The sequence below is a fragment of the Sugiyamaella lignohabitans genome, chromosome D, assembly GCF_001640025.1.
Source record: "Sugiyamaella lignohabitans strain CBS 10342 chromosome D, complete sequence".
NCBI lineage: Eukaryota > Fungi > Ascomycota > Dipodascomycetes > Dipodascales > Trichomonascaceae > Sugiyamaella > Sugiyamaella lignohabitans.
This window is the reverse complement of record NC_031673.1, coordinates 604,958-626,705: the sequence shown is the minus strand read 5'-3', so window position 1 is coordinate 626,705 and position 21,748 is coordinate 604,958. Positions and strand designations below refer to the sequence as shown.

Sequence of the window (21,748 nt, the reverse complement as noted above, 5' to 3'; positions counted from 1 at the left end):
TCAAATGGATTATCCGAAGACCACAACCCAACACAACCGACTTTATTGCTATATTACAATAGCTTGGTCAATATTCAACTCGATAGAATTTTAGGCAATATGAGGGTTAGTCAATGTGAGTCTTAGGCAATTAAGAATTTTAGAGGTCTATAGCTACGGAGTTATCGGATTAAAAGAATGAAGAATGAGCAGTTCGATATTTTGTGGACATAGCCGAGACAGTTGAACTGCTCGAGTATTTCTTGAGCTCAGCACTGGCCGAGCTCAGCACTGGCCTTCTAATTCCCTTTACTTTTCCCATTTTAATATAACTTATCAATGACGTAATGGTTTATAAACCCAGCTTCTCGCGTCAATATGTTATTTTATAGCCGTGTTAACTAAGATTGGCAGCCTATTTCTTCCTATCAATTATGTAGATCCATGCAGAATTACCCCTGAACTCAAAGCAGACATTATGAACTGACGTATGACAGGGCGTGTCAAAACCGAGATGAGCGAAAGCTAGAATTATATCTTCTAATTTCTCCTTTGGGGATAACTGATATTTCAGTGTATTATTATAGTCAATTAAATTCCATGGTGCAATTGATCAAATTTACACAGAATATTTCGAGGATGACATGTTATTTCATAGGAAACTCTAATACCCGATGACAGCGCTGGGCAATGTTGACAAAGTCGGGCTCATTTTCATAGGTAAGAATACCGTGACGAATAAAAAAATCAATCATTACCAAAGCACAGTTGTACTTAAATGATCCTTTTGCTAATTCTTGCTTAACCGTCTCGACATCCATGAGATAAAACTCAGCCACTTCGCCGTCTACAGGACGGGGTTTAACATCGCCAGCCATAATAACATCATAAATAAATTCCACTTCTGGTTGGTATGTGGCTTCATCCTTTGTGGTTGTGGAACGCGAGCTAGCTTCAGAATCGAAAAAGTGATTGTTGACTTGATGGAAATAGGTCACCACACCGGCAGGACGAAGATTCTTTTCCATGAATTCTTCGTCTAGACCAGCCTCTTCATAAGCCTCTTTTATAGCAGTCTCATGAACCCCACAAGGATATCCAATGCCTCCGGCAATGGTATTGTCAAGCATACCAGGATATGTTGCCTTAGTATATGATCTACGAGGTACCCAGATCTTAAGTGGACTCGTTTCAGTAGCTGGCTGATATCCCACAAGATGCACTCCGTATGTAACAATTCCAAATAGACCAGAACCTGCTCGTTCGATCAGAAAATAAGGTACATGGGTCGGGTTATAAACGGTATATAGTTCATTTCTCCAACCTTGCAATACCTGGAAGGTTTTGTTCTCTTTAAGATCCTCTAAGACTTTGGCAATGGCTTCACTTCGCTTTTCTGCCGAATCTAATGAAGAGTTGATTGTTACGGCACCTCGCTGGTTAGCAGTGGGTCCTGTTACCGTGAACGTATCTGGGTAGTTGAGCTTCTTGGCTACTTCTGGAAGAATATATCCAAGAACAGCCTTTGAATCATGGGATCGAAACTCATAGTATGCGTCAACAGGTTGGGGAGTATAAGGAACTGAGTCGACTTGATTGATCAAGTCCAGGTTAGAGTATGACATGGCTGGTGGCAATTGAAATCGCAAGAAATCAAGAACTGATGAACCTCAGGATTAAAATCTAACCCTTGAACTCTTTAGAACACTGGTTGCAGCCGCTATACTTTGATTTCTGCGGTGGAGATCTCGATGCAGTCATAACTATAACTCTCCAGCTGCCGTACAGAAGATAGTCTCGCGAATGGCATGCATATACTCACCATTGGTTTATCATTTCAATTGATACTGACCGAAGATTATATTGATTTCTATGCTTCGACTGGTAGACTGCTGAACTAAGTAGTAATGTCATCAGGGTATGAAACTGAATTCTATAGAGTACCAGAATCGTTTGGTTCTTTGAAATCGAGGTGATTTTTAAAATTGATATGCTAACTGTTAACATAGCTCGCTGAGATCTGTGTCCAAATCAATCGAGGCTTTGCTTTCTAGCAAAGCTTCGGCAACTGGCTCAGGATCTGGCGCAGGAGATGGTGCTGGAACTGGAAGTACTGATGTCGGTACTGGTTCGTCAACTTCTTATTCATTGGATACCGAAACTGCTGAGAACATTCAATTGTACATCGAAAAGCACCCACCTGATCCTGCTGAAGCTACTCGGCTACACGACGAATTAGTACGAATCCACAAAGCTTATGTACTACCAGAATCCCATCCCGACAGTGAATTGTACTTTGTTAGATGTCTGATCGATTTTGTGCCATGCTTGATTAATACGGATAGTATTGAAGAATGGTTCGGTCGGTATTCTGGACCTGCAATTGATTCAGCTGGTCACCGAAATGCCCTGGTTAAACTTTCTAGAGAATTTTTATTAGCACTATTGCTAGTGAGTACGAATAACAACATGGGATCGCTATCCGACCAAGATAACGAATCTGCTAGTAAAATCAAGTCTATTTATCTAGCTAATTCTAGGAAAGTTGCTCAAATGATACTTGCTCAGTATCTTAAGGGAGATGATGGAGATTATTCTTTTACGAGTAATGTTGATAATATGCTCAAGGGTAAAGAAGGTATGAAATCGGAAGAACGGAGGCGATTTGCAAAGTCCAACGCCCAAAATATTCTCATTCAGTATGGTATGAAAGCACCAGTAGAATTTCTGACAGTAGTAAGCGATAGGTTTGGTGAGAGCAAGCTGCGAATACAACTCCTTGCATTATTGTCGTCATATGTTAGTCAACAACCCCCTTATTTATTTCAAATCAGATCCACACCTCTTCTTGATAATTTGTATCAATGTTTGATTAGAGACAAGTCATCATTTGGATTATCTATATGCGCGACAGTCGTAGCCATGATCCTGCCTCATATTTGTGACATCGTTGTGGACCAGCTCCCCAAGTTATTTGCCATATATGGAAGACTTTGCAGTTGGCAGTTGGAATTGGGAAGTGAGGAAGATGATGCCGATGCTGCAAGTGATGAAGATGACGAAAAGCATAGTAAAGATGAGACTTGTACCACAAATTCATCCGATAATTGGCAGGTTTTAAACAATTTGATAGACATCCAAGATGCAAGAGGACCGATTATAACCCCTCTATTTACATTTTTATATGGGCTTTTCCCAGTTAACCTGATATGTTTCATTAGACAGCCCAATGAATACCTCAGTGAGTCTGGTTATAAGAGACCATTCGATGACTTTTGGGATAAGCATTATATTCAAGAGCTTTCCAGACCCTGCCTGGAACTTCACACGTTGAATCCCAGTATGATCTCGATGACCAGAGAGCAAGAACTGACTGATAAAACAAGATGGCAATTTATGGGTTCGGCATATGATATTGCTTCACTGTGTTTGAGTTTGTATAACCCCCGTCAAGACTTTAATAAGCGCCCTTCTCATCAGGTTGTATCCATATCTTCTACAAGCTCTAGGCCGCAATTCAGGCTACCATTTGAAGAAGTGAATAATCTGATAGATCCTGAGAGTCAACAGAATGCAGACGGTGAAATCATATCTGCTTCTAATCTCACTTCAGATTATGATACGCCAGAACTAGTCAATCCAGCAGTAAAACGGTTGTCTGTTGTGAATGTTCCTCCTTCAATATTGTCACGAACATCATCTAGCTTCGATCCAACTGCAACTGGGGGTCCTATAAGGGAGGATTCTTTAACTTCTCCTTCTACGGCTACAAATGGTCGAAACAGCTTTTTATCACCGGGACTTCCTAGTGTTGAAGCATTACTCAGTGATCATGAAAAGCTTTATTCTCGACGGGAAATCTTACCTACTTTAGAAAAGCGTGACTCGATGTCGGCCATTCCTGATGAACTGCGTCTAGATGATGTAGTCTCTCCAACTGACCCGGGTCCAAGCACGGCGAATAATAGTGTACACAATCTCAGTGTTGACGTCAACAATAACAAACCCGGTACTAACAATAACAATAGTACCAACAGCAGCCTGAATACTCTTCGAAGAGGTCGTTCTGGAACAATCTCATCTCCAGCTTTTATACCTACGTCTCAAAATACCACTTCTTCGGCGATACATAGCCCTCTACTTTTGAGTCAGCCAAACCAAGTGGCGGCGGCTGCTGCTTCGAGTATCGCTGCTGCCTCAGCAAATGTATCTGCTCCTGGTACTGGAACAACTAGCAGTCCGAACATCCCAATATCGTCTCCTACTACTGGACCACAATCAGCGGCAATAGTGAGTCATGAGCAGCTGGAGAAGCAGTTCAATTTAACCATAGCATTTTATCAACGTGAACTTCTATTGATACAAAACGAACTCGAATTTGTTTCATTTGTGGAACACCAGACACAACATCGGTTCAGTGAACTCAGACAAAAGCTCAAGGATTCAATTTTGGCAAATGCTCAAGTTGACAAACTTATCACTCAGAACAAAGCGCTGAAAGCAGCTTTGGAAAAGCCCGAGTTGGAAGCGGCTAAATATCAGAAGAGTTTGAAAACTTACAAAAGTGAGCGGCAAGCGTATGAGGGATCTCTTGTGCAAAGAAACAAGGATTTCCGAACTCAAATCAATAATTTGAACCAGCAATTAGAGCAAGTGAAATCTGAGTTAGAGCAAATAACGACAGAAAAGAAAGCTCTTTTGGAATCAGTGAAATCACAGGAAATCACAATCTCAAAAATGGAGCTTGACCTGACTGCTGCAAAAGAGCGCACAGTACTTTTTGACTCGCTGCAAAAAGCATTTGAAGAACTCAAACAGAAAGTGGAGGTATTAGAACGACAGCAAGAAAATACAGATAAATCGAATCCACAAGTGGATGTTGTTCAAGGACAATTAGAGCAGCTCAGATTGGCATATCATGGATTAGAAGCAGATAAAGATAAAATAGTAACTGCCTATGACAAGCGAATTGAGGAATTGGAAAAACTTGTAGCTGATTATGAAACTCGAATGAACAGAAATAATGGTCCTCCGTCACGAGAGAGCAGTGACATTTCACAATTCATAGAGTCTTTCAAGAAAGCATCTGAAGTCAGATATAATCAGTTGAACACGGCGTACAATGAATTGGTAGACAGGTTTGAGGATCTCAGCGTGCGATTCCGAGAAGTGTTACTAAATGATGAAGAGCACAAAGCTCGGATTGACCAGCCTGTACTCCCTAAACGATCGCTTCTTGGTTACGAAATGGTTCGTGCTGAAGAAGAGAATGTTTCTGAGTCCAATGGAGTTACAAAGAATATTGCGGCCCAACCTCCACAGCATCCACATCCACTCGTTAGAAACACTACTGAAACAAGAATTAGAGGCAGAGGAGGTGTGCAAAACACTTCCAATGCCCCTGTTCCTAATTCACCGGGTAGCACTCAATCTAAACGACGGCCTTTCCGAGGCTATGGCTAGATATTTGCATGTACATGATAATACATTGATTCTTGAAAACGCATCTATTCCAGACCCCAGTTTGGCCACTCTGATCGTACGGGATTCGTTATTAATTTACTATTCACATATATACAAATATCTTTCTATACAAGCGGGATTTGCCCCTCTATAGACGTAGGAAGTTTTTAACCATGTCAACGTCCTTTTGGCGAAGAGCTTGCACCTCAGCAACCTTCTTCTTCTTGAGCATCTGCCTCGTGATTTGTTTAGGCAAGAATGGGCTGGCGGGAGGTACATATGGACCCGCAATTCCGCCGAATGCTCTTGGAGGTTTTAGTTTGTCAGAGCCAAATCTATTGGCATCTTCACCATATTTATGCAATTCCTTGATAAAGTTCACGTTGTAGTGTTTTCTGATCTCTTGCAAGGTAGTAGGTTTGGGCCACACAAATGGGTCAGCCATCTCAATAGTCATCTTCTTGACTTGTGGAGTTCTGTAACGAGGCTTACCAGGAGCATCTCTCTTCCAGCGAGCCCATAATAGTTGGGTGGTGATATTTAGGGCTTTGAGTCCGTAGACATGATAAAGATAGTCTCTCAAGTCTAGTTTGTTGAAGTAACGTGGAACGACAAACTTAGCTTGATATGGGGTATGCTTAGCACTTGGACGAACAAGGACTACTTTAGCATGAGGAAAGTAAACCTCGCGACCACCCACAGGAAAATGTGGTCCATCGCCTTCAATGCTTTCTTGGAGTTTGTTGAAGATTCTCTCTGAGTATGAGGGGCCTTTAGGAGTAGGTTTAGCTTGTGCCTTCTTCGATAGAGGAAACTTTACTTGCTTGGGAATATAGGGGGTAGGTGGCTTAGCTCTCGACGAGCGTTTAATACTCTTGGGGATTCTTCTGGGCATTGTCGGTAATTTTTTTGTCCGCAACGACCAGTTCAGCAGATCTTGCAGTTGGATCAGTACATGAAGTGAAATTTGAAAATTAAAGCATTCGTACGGCTGTGCAGATCGTTACCTTTGCCTACGCGAATCACGGAAGGTGACCCATTCATTATAAGTAAATAAATAATAAATAAATTAAAAACTAAACTAGTATTGTTCCGAGCCTTTCGTATCTAGAAGAGGTCGTCTGACTAAACTAGTGCTGTTGCGAATAAGAATATCCTTTCATATCTGGAACATTTTATCAAATTAAAATTTATTCCAGAGTTGAATAGAACCGTCAAGAGATGACGTTGATATTTCATTTGTAGTTGGATGGATTGCAAGCGAGTATGATGTCGAGCTCATTGTACTGTTACTGTTCAATTGAGAGGTTTGAGTAAGGGTTCGCTCGATTTCTCCAGATTCAATGTCCCAGAAATATATTTTTCCGTCTTCACTGCAGGTAACAACTTCAGACTCATTTTTCACAAATGCTGATTTAATCCGATACAGCATATTAACATGGCCCTTATATGTCTTCAAGAGGTTGCCATCAGCAACATCCATAAGTCGTATTCTACTATCTAGAGACGATACAAGAACAGTATCGCCATCAACATTAGGCTTTACTGATGTCACAGGGTACCCAATTGTCATAGTAGATAGCTTCCCTTTTCGAATATCGTATATCCTTACTTTTCCATCAACAGAACCTGTAAATACCTGAGCTCTATCGATAACCACACTTGAAACGCTGTCCGAAGCATCTGTGAGAGTCTGAATTGGGGAGTGGCTGCTAGACCGACAATCCCACATTTTTACCGTTTTATCATAACTAGCAGTTGCCACTACTGACGAATCGAAATTAAAGCATGCGCTATTAATTCTAGCAATATGGCCAGTGAATCGGTTCGTAGTCTTACCACTGGAAACATCGCAGACATAGGCCGTTCTATCTCCTCCGCAACTGACAAATCTTGTATCATCAAAGGTTACATTGATATCTAAAATTTCGTAGGCATGAAACTGATATACTTGAACTTTTACACCCGAATTGGCATTCCAAAGTACGACCTTTCTATCTTGACCTCCAGATAGTACATAGCTACCATTGGAGTTATATGAAAGAGCGTGGATAGCACCCGTGTGTGCATGGGGAATTTTTAACTTGACCGACATCAGACATATTCACCAGCCAATTGGCATACGACAATAGAGAATAATAGTTGGTGTTACGTTATCTGGCCCATAATCGTTGAAACCTGAGTAAAAAGTATATTTTATCTCTTGCCTTTCGGATCGAGGCTTGATATTCCATGTGAAGGTAACTCACCTCGATATATACTCGCAGAAGTGCGGCTACTATTTGAAAATTTCATATAAAATGAGAGCGTGCATGCCTGTTCACGTTCTATTTTTTCAGATTTTTGGAATCTTTGCGGGACAAAATTCCTTCCGAACAAATGAGCGATGTTCGTTCTGGTAAGTAAAAATGGGATAAACATACTAATAGTCCGAAATGATGAATTCAACCATGTTTTAATTGTATATAGGAAGTGCCGGGTGATAAATTATGATCATAAAATGGGAAACCTCTGAGATAAACGACTTATTAGTTGATAGTTAACTAGTCCTACAGTATTAGCAACTAACAAATTTGTAGACTTGAATCACTATTGTCTTTCGTGTAGACCTATATAGTTTTGTAGCTTTTTAGATGAAAGTTCCGTTGCATATCGATGGAGATGAACAATTTAGTTAGGTGAATAAAACGATGCTCCTAAACCTATCCAAAGGAATAAATTGAACTAATAATGGCAGTTTGATTTCTAGTGCACATCGATAATGAACTATAAAGAAAATAAAATAATAGCAGCATGTTTTGGTCACTGTTAAACTAAATATAATAAATATGGAGGAGTATGTACAGATTGATCCTATTCCTTAGCCCTCTTTTCCTTCAGAGCTAAAGGAACTTCTTCCCATTCTAGATCTTGATTCGCTAAATTATCAGCGTCAATAGTTCCTTTGGTGATGCCTTCGCCTTTACTTGCCAAGATATCCTCCAATGTTACACGATTGTCAGAAAATATCTACAAACGTTAGTTAAGCAACTTTGAAAGAGCCTATACAACTTCTTGATTTACCTTTAAATGATCCGCAATCAAATGACGATTCTTACAGCCTGGGCATTGTATTAAGACCGTTCCATTATGGTAGGCCTGCTTTGAAACATTATGACTGGACCTTGTTGAACATTTCTTACAGGTAAAAGTTAGCTGGTAGGTCGGTTTATCCATTCTCAACTGGCCATCCTTTTGGTGATTTGCCGGAGGACTGGACGAGGTGCTGTTATATCGTTTTGAAAACGCATCTCTAGAATGACTGGAAATTCCTAAAGCAAAAATATTAACGAGTCGTGTGCTTCCAATTGTTCCCATTGGCTTTATAGCCGAGCGCCTCACAGACGAGAGCATTTGAATCCTACAAGTACTGGCCAGAGTTCTTTGAAACATGTCGGTGATTCATTACAGTGGCAAGTTCGGCAGTCCATGATAAGATTTGAAAAAAACTGATCGACAGGCAAAAAAGCGGCATAAGCTCCTGCATCATGTATGTTTATAAACTACGGGAACAATCATTGCCCACAAATTGTATACATCATCCTCACTAGATAAAATTTTGATTCAAACAAGTGCCAAAAGTGCAAAGCAGTTAGTTAATATGGTTTTGTGCAAATGCAAGATAATGCAAGATAAAGCCCTATGTGTAATAAGCAATTGCGGTTTGTGAAGCATAAATACAGTGTGATTATGTACAAATAATAATTAGTTAAAAGAGATATGCCAATGCTGTGCTTGCCATGATATCGATTAGTCCATGTTGCAGAATAAGCCAGGCTGCCGAGTATAACAGCTTTGGTGAGAAAACTGTCCAGATGAAAAGGTGATGCTTCAGCACATAACAAGCACCAAGAATTCCCGCTGTCGCAATTGAAAAAAACATTTGAGAAATCAAAATCTTGTTGCTTATAATCTGGGCTTTTGTGGTAGTTTGTGGAATAATACCACTATCTATTAGCATGGTCAAACCAGCAACAGTCCAGTATAAAGGACCAACCCAATTGTTGACAAAAGTCAAGACTCCTACAAGAACAATCTGATATGAGCTAATACCATTGTAAGCGTTGGAAAGGTCTATGGAAGCCAGCGAATTGGAGTTACCCATGGCAAAAAATGAAACATGCTGCAATATAAGGGTGAAAATAGTAATGATAATTACAATGTCTCGAGATGAACGGTGGTTAATGAGATATGCACGAGCCAGATATGTTCGCAGCAGGTGAAAGAAAATAAATAACGGAATGTTAACAGTTCTAGTTTGTGTAACCAGGAATGCTTCAAAAATGTAGCTGAGGTTTGTTAGAGAGGATGATACAGCAACCCTGTTATCTCTCGGAGCCAATATCAGTTTTGAAAGCTCATATAGGGACGCTAGTCCAATTGTGAAAAAACTCAGTCGAGCCAAATTAATTAAACCTTCACTGTCATCTGCAGATACAACAATAAACTGGAGATATTTTGGAACAAATTCACCAGATTGAATGGCCATATTAATTTTAAATACCAAGGAGGACATAGCAATGCAGAATGAAAACACAAATCCTGCTAATGAACTGACGTCGGAAAAGCCCCCGAGCCATAACTTTCCCAGAAGTGAGGCGTACTGAACTAAAACAAGCCCCCACAGGACCTGGCCTGCTCCAGATTCCATACCCATATTGTCACCTAATGAATCCTGGCCAAGCCATTTTGCGGTATCTGGACCACCAGCATATTTCTGACCGGTTTGATTCCAACCACGAATGATTCTTATTAACATTAAGCAAGCTATCCAGTTGCCACCATCACGGAACTTCCGTCTTGACGATGTAATGTATAACCAAGAGAGCCAGCCAGTTGCACCCCAATACCAGAAATGGTGTTCTTCTTCTACCAGACTACTGCCAAACATAGAAGCAGAAAATACGCCAGCGATAATGATAAGAACTATTTTCAAATTCGCTGAAAACTTCAAAAGGAAAACAGCGCTTATAGCAACAATTGCAGACAGTATAACCAATCCTAATCCAAACTGAAGGTCTCGTTCGACATAATTGCTAGCTGCCTTACTTAGCAAGTCTTGGCATCCGTATAAAAATTCAAAAACTAAATCTTTATCTCCGTATATTTCTCGTCCACCGCTCTTAAGCCGCCACCACAAACACCGAAGCTCGTCAACTTCTCCTAGTTCGACCGAATCCTGAGCAGCCTGGCACTTCATTTCAATGTCGACATCAATTTTATCAAACCCGGGATAAGTAGAAGCCATAACATGGACAAACTGTTTTACATTTTGCTCTAATATAATAGCTTTCTCTCCATTTTCCCATAACTCTAGGATATCGGGGATCACCACCCCTAAACTGTTTCTAGGAATAGGGAATTTTAAAAGGGACGCCAGAGTTGGAACAAGATCTGTCTGTTGAATTCTTGAATAATAGGTAAATTCACCCTCTGTTGGATTATCCAGAGGTGCTTTGTGTCCATTGTTTCCTTCCTGGCTGGAGTTCTTTATTTGGACAAATTTAGGGGATAGGAATACCATACCAGCAGATGTCTCTCCACTGCTTGAACCACCGTGATTCCCCGCTTCATTCATACCATGATCACCAGTTACAACCAAGAGTGTATTCTCTTCCATGTTCTCATATAGTTTGTGAATAATATGATCCATTTCCCGCTGCTTCTCAGGCATAAAAACGCTGTCCGGGCCGCCTTTATGACCGATGTGATCTAGGCCAAGATAGTGAAGTATTAATGTATCCCAGCTCTCCCTACCGGGACCGAGCTCATAATCAATATGTCGTGTGACATTGTTATCTACTTCAGTATAATCAGAAACAAAAAAGCTAGCAGTTCCATCAAACTTCTCGAATGCTCTTGGGAAGAGCTTAATCCACGTATCATCGCCGAACATATGCAGCCTTTTTCCTTGCTTTTGAATTTGATTGACCCAAGAATCTTGATTAGCCAGAGTTGATGAAGTGTCTGATTCGGCAATGTTTAAAATAGCGTCCAAAAAATTGGGGGTGGACCCAGTTGTTAATCCTTTGATTCGCGGTAGCGTGACTGTTGGTGGTGTAGAATGCGCCGTGAAGGGAAAGCCAGCACCGTCTCTTATCAACCGGTGAACTTCGCTCATAGCACTCCTACCAGACGAAAATATAAAATCACTTCGGAGAGCGTCAATTACTACCAGAATCAGCTTATCAAACCGCGGTTCGAGCTCATCAACGCTCAACATCCCATTTTCGTCAGAAAAAAATACGCCCTCACCCGGTAATACCAACTTCTTAGGAAAGAATCCTCGAGCAAATAGCCCAAATCCTCCCAATTGAAGACAGAGAATCACTCCAATCAGAATCCATTTCCGGACAGAAGTGTTCATTGCAATCCTTCCCAGAGAATACTGTTCTGTAATCCACTCCATCTCCGGGACGTTCATGTATCGTGCCAAAACGTGGCACTCATACCCTAACATCATTTTGTAGATCCCCCTGATTTATTAGAGGCACAATACCCGTACCCATTCAGCAAGACGTGACTATTTTCCCCTGTTCATGGGTATTATATATTTACCTAGTAGTCATATAATGTTAAAATAAAAGTATACCTAGTTTTTTCAAGAAGCTCCCATTTAAGCACTTAGTATTAGACTACCCTTGACGAGTACTCAACTATTATAAACAATCTAAATTTTCTGAAGATGAACATTTTGTGGGTGAATCTATTTGAAGACATCAATAACTCGTCTATATTTCCAGCTGATCTAATACCTTGTTTTGGATCTAGGTTGTGAAATGAAATGCTGGTAGAGTTCTAAGTGACTAGCGCTGGAAATTCAAGTCTAACACAGTTATTTCCAGATGAAGAATAGTATTTCTGTGTATGGCATATCCATCATAAATGCAAGTATTAACAAATCGACAAGACTAATATCAGTCTATGTTCAAACTACTATTCTCAACTAATGGACTTTCAAGGTAGAGTGTCCAAATAATACCTCCAGCTAATCGTGCTCAATATGTGTTTTCGGCGGTTAGTATGGATTTGGCTATGGTAAACATACACAAGAGCCGGGCTGGATATGGATTCTTCGCCTAACAAATGTGCAGTTTGAGCTTTACCTGCCAATACTCCCTGTTTGTGGAATTCTAAGCGCTGATTGTATGAAATAAATAAATAATTTCATTTTGGTTCGATTTTCGCAGCCAGAAACGTAAATTACCATATAGTTACAGTTCTTATATACCGGGTAAGCGCAGTATATTCTCCTGTTACTAAGTAGTGTTTCTCACATTCCATTTAATAATTTGGTGCTAGATTCTCGGATATTGTTCATAACTTTCTGGATATATCTTAGAAAAAAAATAAAAATTGAAATGTTTTAAAAACTTTGCACTAATACGTTTTATTTTTTCTTTTTTGCATGTGCTTATCCGATCTAGGCTCATGTTTTCGGTATTCTGACAACTAAGATTTTTGAACTTTTGATGTTACCCGGCATTGATATTCTAGTTAGTATTTTTAAAGTTCCCCAATTCACAGCCCTGAACCGGACAAATACCAATTGAAGCGATCAGCTGGAGACTTAAGTTAACTACGCGAAGACTATTTCATAAGTGAACCTTGAATTACCAATTGAACTCAAGCGTCAGGTCATATTAGTCGGGGGCTACCGGGCCACAACAGACTAAAACCAAAATTCTGGGCATAAATATTAGTAGACAGCAAATAGCAGGAGCCACTAATCACAATTCTCATCTTCACTGTTAATTCATGAGTTAACTCATATTTTTGCTTGGAATTGGAACCATTAACTGGAAGCGGGACCAGACCCTGCATACGAAATGTTACCCGGTGGTAGGCATACCCGTTCTGCACTTCCCCATGTTACCCGGTGTCAGTGTTCTTCCCCTGTCTGCATTATAAGTTAAACAAAAATTGCCCATTTCATGTATAAATCATTGCGTCTTTAAAACAAATATTGATGGGCTCAAAAAAGCCTCATTCATCATTGTGATGGCCTTGGTTTAATAAGTGACCCATGAAAAAACTGTATTTCCTATTTGGAGAAATTGGTTTCATTTTTCATTTTCATTATCTTACGCCTTTTTTTCTTCAGTTTCAGGAATTCAGCGATTTGTTAAGAAATTTTTTGTAGATCGTCAAGAATATTCTAACTTTCAGAGAATCTAAAGAGATAGTTAGTAATACTAAATATTATTATATGAGTTCTAGGGTTAAGATATCCCGGTTCCATGAATCCCAACTACAGTCTGGGTCTCCTCATCTTTGGTATGGGGAATTTAACCATGACTAAGATCGGCGGGAACCTGCACTACGTTGTGTTATCTTGCATAATCCGATAATCCAATTCAAGGTAGTAAATAGATAAGAGTTGACTGCCAAGAGTAATTTCCGGCAAAAATTCTATAACTTTAGATGCTTTTCAGATTGATCTAATCTTTTGTTGGCTTGAAAAAAAAAGAGAGCCCAAGCCCCTTTCACCAATATAATTCACTTCTAGTTTGTGAACCTGATATTGAATGATTTCGGATTTTTAGGAATTTTGTGTAAATAAAAATAGTCATTCCGTCGTAGTCATACAGAACTTCAGTTCTCTTGTTTAAAAATTATAGTTCGAATTATTCTATCTGACCCTCGCTAATTAGTCTAACCGCCCTTTGGATCTCATAAAATGTGCATATAACGCCTTGCCATTTGAACATTCGAATATTCTCTCTTAACCCAAACAAGCAAAATGCTTTTTTCCAAAAATTTAAAATAATTCAAATAATATTTGATAAAGGAAGTCGTCTTAATTTTTTCAATAATCGGATAATAATATTTAATTCAGCGTAGCATTCTCGGTTACTCGGGGCAGGGGTGCTCTACCACTGCTTTTTTCAAGGGATATTTAAAGTTTCGCACAAGACAATAGAAAGCCAAGAAAATTCCAATACTAGGCTGACAGCTGTAATTGCTTCTCTAAGTTTTACATGCATAACAGATTATGAAACCTCTTTATACCCAATGATGTTCATGATGAGTACATTTAATACGAATTTTAATGCACGGTCATACTGATTTCATAACTATCGGTAGCACCTTCGCTGTCAGAAATGGGCTATAATTTTTATATTTGAAGATCTAAACTTAATTTTAGATTTATGGTTAGTAGAACTTTAAGCAAGAAGTATATGAGTATTCCGGAGTGTATGGTTCGAAATTCCAAGCTACTGGGTGTATTTGGATACCAACTTATACTCAACCTGAAACTCAGGAAAGTTGGTATGCAATGATTCAATTTGATAACTACCAATGGTGTTGTCTTAGACACGGCAACCACATCCTGTCTTGTTGGGATGCACAATGTTATTGCTGGGGGTATGTCGGCAATATTGGATTGGTGGCTCTACAATTTAATCATAATCCTTGCCAAATTTGGACTGCCACTTGATATATGGCAGTCCAATAGGCTAGTACTAATAGGTCAGATTTTAACTTCTATCTTTTGCAAATCTCGGTCCATATAATTCGAGAACGCTCACTTCCAAATCCAGGCAGTTACTGATATGAATGAAAACGAACCATTGAATGGGATTAAGTGGCTGAACTACTTTTTATACGCATATAAATGTGGATGTTTGAGGACTAAGAGGTTTTCCTTTTTTGGGGTTCGAATTATTTCATTGCATAGTTACTCTTACTGGGTATTCGATATGGGTCCTGTTTAGCCGTCAGCCGCCGTTGCCACATAAGTAAAGTGAACTATCGACTTTCTCCAGTAATCTTAAACCTCTTCAATTGTCTTTGATCAGTGTCTAATTTTAGGGATGAAAAAAGATATAAAAGAATCTGAAGACGTATTTGGATAATATAAAATGAATAAAATATATAGGGACGAAGTATGTTCTACCGACTCCTTCCAGGTGGCTCAGTCGAAATTCACTCAAAAAATTTCGTATCTTCTTCTGTTATTACTATCAAGTTCTGCAAAACTATGATTAAGCACTGAAAGTTTCCTGTATTGGCAAATGGACCGCTAACCCCAGAATTCAAAGATTGGACCCTGCATGACATCCGGATATTTCTGTAGATCATTAATATTACCGTAACGGGTTTCTTGAGCATGAAATTTGATTTTGAACTTTCAATGTCGATCAACGAATACTTCACATTTCATATCATCAAAACTCATAACAAATGTTGAGATTAATAACCCGTCAAGTGTTGAGAACGACAGTTCCAAGGACATCGTTTGTTCGACTGGCATCTACTAGTGCCCCGAATACCGAAACAACATCTTCCACTAAGAAAACTATCACATCTATTGCCCCGGCCGGAACTAAGCTCAAGGGTCTCAATATCAAGAAGGGAGGTGAAGACCCCATTGCTCTCGCTGAAAACGAGTATCCTGAATGGCTCTGGGAGCTATTAGATCCTGCCGCTCAGAAGGCGAAACTAGAAAGTGATGCTGGAAGGCAAGCTCGCAAGGAGCGTAGATCCGCCAACCGTCAAAAGATTAAAATGAACAACTTCCTTGCTGGTATGAAGAATTAGTTGGGTCATATGATTACGCTTTCATGGTTTCAAGATATCCTGGTTTTCTAGTTGATCTTGGATTACAACCTATCTGTACATAGATATTTAATTTATAACATTTCATGTCCTTCTATTTCTACACACTAATTGTTCTCTCGTTACAGAACTTCCTGGTACGTATTGACTCGCTTAAAACCAAAATACATTTATTATTTACAAAGTTCGCATACTAATCTATTGACGATATTTTACTCGTTCTTTTTAGACAAGACAGCATCTCTCATAGCAGCGATTTCAGCTTCCTGCGCCTCTCGCTGTTCCTCTTCAATTTTGAACGAGTCTCCAACCTCCTTTTTCAAGTTATGGTCTGCTTCTAATTGCCGGCTACTTAGTTAGTAAACTTAGGAGCGGATTCCGATAATGATACTAAGATAATAGCACCCAACCTCATGTAACGCGCGACTACCCTCATATTCGAGTATCTTGTTTTTGTTTGGATCAGGCCACAAATTGGAAGCATAAGCAATGACGAGTCGCTCAGCCTGTTGAAACTTACATTATCACTGGTCTAAAGAATGTATACCCTGAAAATAGATGTTAGTTTATGCTTTTTGCAAGTGCACCAGTGCAAATATTTAAATACTTGGAACGATAAAACTCCCGATCGTTTCTCAATAGTTTACTAAATATTTAAAGACTTACCAGACCACGCCCCGAGAACAACCGTTAACAAAGGCACACCGAGTCCTCTCATTGTGCTATCGGTATTAAAGTCGCAATCCCCAAATTTCAGTTCACGATATAATAGATCGGCACGGCTGAAAATAATGGTGATATCTGTGACCTGATCCCCACTTTGGAGATATATTCTACGACTCAAATCGACGTCTAGGTCTGGTCTGAAGCATAATTCTTTTATGCTTGCGATCCGAATTTGTCGTGTTACACTCTGTTGTTATAGCTAGGCATATTAGATATTGTGGAATCCGAATCCAATAGACAATTGCCATGAATGCTGTTGATGATACACATGCTTCCCTCGGAGGTTCTGAACGAACCGGGTCAGATGAGCATCCCACACTTTTGGGAATAGTTTTAGACACAAATCCTACTGCATGGGCTGAATTAGAAAATAAGCTCTCATTGAAAGAGGCGGTTGAATCGTTGCTTATATTTATCAATGCGCATTTATCTTTGAATAATGCTAATCGAGTGGCAGTGATTGCTGCACACACCACTGGGGCCAAGTTCTTATATCCTAAACCACCGAGTTCGTCATTTGAAAATGGGTCACAATCGGGCCATACAAGCTTAAAAGCAATGTCGGGTACCACCGGCACAGCGAATATTTTTGATAGGCAAACCATGTATCGACAGTTTCGTGAGGTTGATGAAGCAGTTGTAGGTGAATTGGATCGGCTAGTATCATCTGCTACAGAGAAGAGCGTTCGATCCACACAAAGTGCGGTCTCAGGCGCATTAAGTCTAGCTCTCACATATATCAATCGAGTGAATTCCAATGAAGACGAAGTTAAGACCCATGCACGCATTTTACTGGTCAGTGTATCTGGAGATTTGTCTTCACAATATATCCCCACAATGAATTGTATTTTTGCAGCTCAGAAAAAGCGTATTCCTATTGATGTGTGCAAACTTGCTGGTGATACTGTTTTCTTGCAACAAGCCTCCGATTCTACAAATGGAACTTACATGAAACTTGATCATCCCAGGGGACTAGTTCAATATTTGTTAAGTGCATTTCTAGTGGATCCTGCCATCCTACCGCACGTTAACCTCAGTACTCAGCGTGATGTTGATTTCCGTGCTGCTTGCTTTGTCACGAAAACAGTTGTCGATATTGGGTGTGTTTGTAGCGTTTGCTTATGCATTATGAGCAAAGTTCCTGCCGACGGTTCCTGTCCAATGTGTGGCACAGTATATGATCCTCAAGCTCTTCAAAAGATTAACAGAAAGCCTATGGTAATTGTAAAGAAGAAACCAAAGAAGAAGAAAGCGAAACTGGACTCTACTCCCGTCGGTACTCCTTCCCCTATCCCATGAGATGCCAATCGGATTGGAAACATTATTTATTAACGAATCACATTGTTTATTCTAAGATATAGGTTACGAAGATGCAATGTGTGTACAAAGACTGAAACCTTTTCTTCATCCTTTGCTCTACTACTCTTTGATCTTATGAGCAAGCCAGAAGTCAATGTCTATATCTCTGAGTGCTATATGCAACTCTGATTACAAGTAATGCAAAATAATAAATTAAAACATAATGGTCATAACAAAATAAATAGGGGCTATAAAAGGCCAAAGCAGCCTTCAAAAGCCTTAACCAGGGAGGTGAAATATGCTCCACGATTAGGACTGTGTATCGTCCCCTCCTCGCCCTCAACAATATCAGCAATCTGTTTTGATATATTTGCGAATGCAGTTGAAAATCCAGGAGAGGGTTTGTGATTGGCAAATACTACTTTTCGCACTAATTTTTGAGTCATATTAGATGTTTCATCTGTACTGGCCACGAGGGTGTAAGTTGAGATTTCTCTTGTTCTTAGGTTAATGATTAGAGATTTGGAAAGAGCCTGTCGCTTGGATGGAACACTGGATATGCTATTTCGTGCTGCTATTGAAACCGAATTAACGTCGCCATCTCGAAGCATAGTTCTAGAAATTTGGTCTTCCAAGTCTCGTGTAATTGGGCAAGCTTGGAGTATAAAATCAGGATGGAAATTGGATACATGACCTGCGACTCGTGGAAGTACAATTGGCCTGAGATCTTCGTACGGTTGGTCAGGTGTGGCAGATTCTGATACATCAATGACAATTTGGTTCTCTTCGTCGTGGACCAACCTATAAGGTGGCGCTGTTGGAAGATACGAAAGGTTGGTGAGGTCGTTATCGCTTGCATTTTGAAGCAGGGTCCGTTGATGCAAGCTTGTATGTGGATTGTTAGCACTGATATTGGACTCTCCCGTATGTTGTCGGTGGTAAAGTCTATGATTTATAGTGTTGAGAGTGGTTGCCGACCGTTCAGATGAATGGCATCGACTCATCGAGGGTCTGATAAGTGATGGAGTAACCGTACCGTTAGTCGTATCTCCAATAGTGAAATTTTTAGACTGGAAAGAAGAAGCCATATCTCTATCGGCATTTGCCAGTTGTTCATGGAAATAGTAATCATCATACGGAGTCCCAGGTGTTTCAGGGTAAGAGTTATCTGAATTCCAAAGATTTGAAAAAAAGCCGCCACTATTGCGAGAATTACGTCCGTTGATGCTACTACTCAAAGCATCTGATGTACTTCCATAACCTACCGAATGCGCTAGGGATGAAGAAGAAAATGAAGGGCGTACTACATGAGGAATGGCCACTGTTCCAACTGGCTCGATCATCGAAGCCGGTTGAGAAACCTCCCAACCTCCATCAACAAACGAGAACTTTGCCGATGTTCGCGTACGTGGGGAATTAGTGCCAACAGAGTACGTGGTCGAAACAGAAGAAGATCGCTGGGTATGTGTCTTTACGAAGCTGTCATTAAGCGAGTTAGCAAGGCTAATTCTTTTTCGAATTCGTTCTGACGTTCTGCTTCTAATAAGCGAACTGAGAATAAATATCAGCTTCCTGGAAACAATACGGTTGTTGGCGAGAATAATTGTCCTTTTCGGAATATCATCATCTTCATGTATCAAACCACCTAGAAGGTCTTTGTTGAAATCGATGTAACAACAAATCATAGCACCCAGAAATCCTCCATCAGATGTACCCTCCCATTTCTTGGCTGCTATGCACATTTCGCTGTACAAATCAGACCAGTTATCTTGACCACATAGTACTCTTGGGATACGAAGTGCAGTTGAGAACCGAGATTTGAAAAAATCAACAGCATTTTGGATTTCCAAATCTCCATCGATTGAATAAAGAACGCGACCGCCACTGAATCGACTATCGTGGTTAAGCCCTGATCCGTGGCCGCCTGACATTATTGGAGTATGCTTCTTACGTCTGGAATCAAGTACTACCTGTGGCAATTGTCTCTCTAATTTGCGATATATGGTAGCCTGTAAATCAGCAAGTGCATAAGAAAGCTCAGTCCAGTGGTTTGTAATGGCATCTTCCGACTCCGGAGGAAGATTGAAACTAATGCAAATGGCACATCGCACATCCTTGGTATGTGGAGGTAAAGGAGGAACTGTGCTGTTGGATTTAGGCTGCCATCCTGGTAATCCGTCAGTTGCACTATCATTTTCATTATCAGCATCGTCGACTGTTAAATCAGTATTATTTGTATCAACTGATGCATTTGAAATAGTTGATCCTGTCGAGGTGAGAAACTGTTTGGGAGCAGAGTCCACTCTCATAGTAGTCGATTGGCGGTTAACAGGATCCGTCCTGTTCAGAGATGGATCGTCTACTGCTATTTTGAAAATGCGTGATACAATCCAAGGCTGTTTCTTTGAAGAACTACCTTTAGACCTGGGCAGGGGATGGATTTTAGTCAGTTGGCCCTGAAATTTCATGGCTGAATAGCCAAATACCAGATCTTTTAAAAGTGCAAGTTGAAGAATTGGAGCAACATCTGGTGCAATAGTTGGTAGATTATTACCAGATGATTTCCTTCTATGTGGACTGTTGGGAGCTGATACCCTACCGGAGGAGATTTGAGGAGATGCAATTGTATTTGGCCTAGCAAGTGGCTTATTCGAGGGACTGGAATCACCAAGTCCTTTTCCAGATGTAACACCATCTGGATTTGCCGTTGTACTATCAGTCTGACCCAATCCAATTCCCAATCCCGACAGATTGTTAATGGCGGCGGCACTGCTCAGAGCAGTAGAAGAGAAGCTGCGAGTCAAAGCACTTACACTGGAAAGAGTAGATGCGACCAATGATGGAGAATTAGTTCGATGGTCTAAAGAACCTCTATGAGGTGTGATGCTCGTCTTTCCACCACTGACACTATTATTAGTATTGACACTACCAGATGCCGTAACTTCCCTTGCGGAATCATAAATGAACCCCCCAACACAAGATGAATCGCAGATTACCACTACTCGAATATCCTTAAGAACATCCAAAGACAATATACCAGCAGGTGTAAATGACTGACCATATAACAAATTCCTAGTATCAGCTTCATCTAGAAACGATACAGGGAATGTGGGGTGGATTTCGTCATCATTAGCGCCATCTCCGATGCTGACAAAGTTCGGAGAACTAGCTCTACTGAACCTTCCACCATCAGGTGAACTCGACCCGTCAGGAGATGTAAAAGCATGAGACAGTAATCTCCCCAGCATTTTCGACCCAATAACTACGAATAATACTGGTTAGCCAAGCGATGCGAAAGGCGACTGACTACAGCTTCATTTCAAATCTCAAAACAATCACCAAATTGATAAAAAAAGTTAAAGTTATTGAGCCTTTGTCTTGTAAATCGACTGAAAAAACTCTTAGAACTGAGAAATAACAATAATTAACGAGATTTGATAACTGATCAAATTGCTGTCACTGTCTATCGATAAGCAATGGAACTCCAGAATCAAGTATAATTCGTTTAATAAGTGGAGACTACCTGCATACATATCATGGCAGGACCGACACCTAACCCCCACTCTTCGATCTGCATACTTCCCGTCGCGGACAAAAAATATCACTGCCGAATATTAAATATTATGAACCAGCTCGAAACCGGAATTTTAGCCGAACCAGGTCGTATCTTATTATGTAG

General features: G+C 40.2%; 8 protein-coding genes across 8 annotated transcripts; 3 read left to right on the top strand and 5 right to left on the bottom strand.

The window, feature by feature from the left end:
- Positions 1-626: 626 nt before the first annotated feature.
- On the bottom strand, positions 627-1,604 carry AWJ20_4813 (uncharacterized protein; the record flags this gene model as incomplete). The annotated part of the gene is made up of 1 exon (XM_018881908.1): positions 627-1,604. The coding sequence occupies one exon, from the start codon at positions 1,602-1,604 to the stop codon at positions 627-629; it is 978 nt and encodes a 325-aa protein (XP_018736339.1).
- Positions 1,357-5,442, top strand: AWJ20_4812 (uncharacterized protein; the record flags this gene model as incomplete). The annotated part of the gene is made up of 2 exons (XM_018881907.1): positions 1,357-1,418; positions 1,989-5,442. The coding sequence occupies 2 exons, from the start codon at positions 1,357-1,359 to the stop codon at positions 5,440-5,442; spliced, it is 3,516 nt and encodes a 1,171-aa protein (XP_018736338.1).
- Positions 5,443-5,590: 148 nt separating this feature from the next.
- Positions 5,591-6,337, bottom strand: MRP20 (mitochondrial 54S ribosomal protein YmL41; the record flags this gene model as incomplete). The annotated part of the gene is made up of 1 exon (XM_018881906.1): positions 5,591-6,337. One exon carries the CDS (start codon positions 6,335-6,337, stop codon positions 5,591-5,593), a length of 747 nt encoding a protein of 248 aa, XP_018736337.1.
- A 288-nt stretch (positions 6,338-6,625) lies between these two features.
- On the bottom strand, positions 6,626-7,537 carry TAF5 (Taf5p; the record flags this gene model as incomplete). The annotated part of the gene is made up of 1 exon (XM_018881905.1): positions 6,626-7,537. The coding sequence occupies one exon, from the start codon at positions 7,535-7,537 to the stop codon at positions 6,626-6,628; it is 912 nt and encodes a 303-aa protein (XP_018736336.1).
- Positions 7,538-9,190: 1,653 nt separating this feature from the next.
- Positions 9,191-11,848, bottom strand: LAS21 (Las21p; the record flags this gene model as incomplete). The annotated part of the gene is made up of 1 exon (XM_018881903.1): positions 9,191-11,848. One exon carries the CDS (start codon positions 11,846-11,848, stop codon positions 9,191-9,193), a length of 2,658 nt encoding a protein of 885 aa, XP_018736335.1.
- A 3,821-nt stretch (positions 11,849-15,669) lies between these two features.
- On the top strand, positions 15,670-16,026 carry MRPL37 (mitochondrial 54S ribosomal protein YmL37; the record flags this gene model as incomplete). The annotated part of the gene is made up of 1 exon (XM_018881902.1): positions 15,670-16,026. One exon carries the CDS (start codon positions 15,670-15,672, stop codon positions 16,024-16,026), a length of 357 nt encoding a protein of 118 aa, XP_018736334.1.
- A 990-nt stretch (positions 16,027-17,016) lies between these two features.
- Positions 17,017-18,069, top strand: TFB4 (TFIIH/NER complex subunit TFB4; the record flags this gene model as incomplete). The annotated part of the gene is made up of 1 exon (XM_018881901.1): positions 17,017-18,069. One exon carries the CDS (start codon positions 17,017-17,019, stop codon positions 18,067-18,069), a length of 1,053 nt encoding a protein of 350 aa, XP_018736333.1.
- Positions 18,070-18,317: 248 nt separating this feature from the next.
- AWJ20_4806 (uncharacterized protein) lies at positions 18,318-21,317 on the bottom strand (the record flags this gene model as incomplete). The annotated part of the gene is made up of 1 exon (XM_018881900.1): positions 18,318-21,317. One exon carries the CDS (start codon positions 21,315-21,317, stop codon positions 18,318-18,320), a length of 3,000 nt encoding a protein of 999 aa, XP_018736332.1.
- Positions 21,318-21,748: the final 431 nt, after the last annotated feature.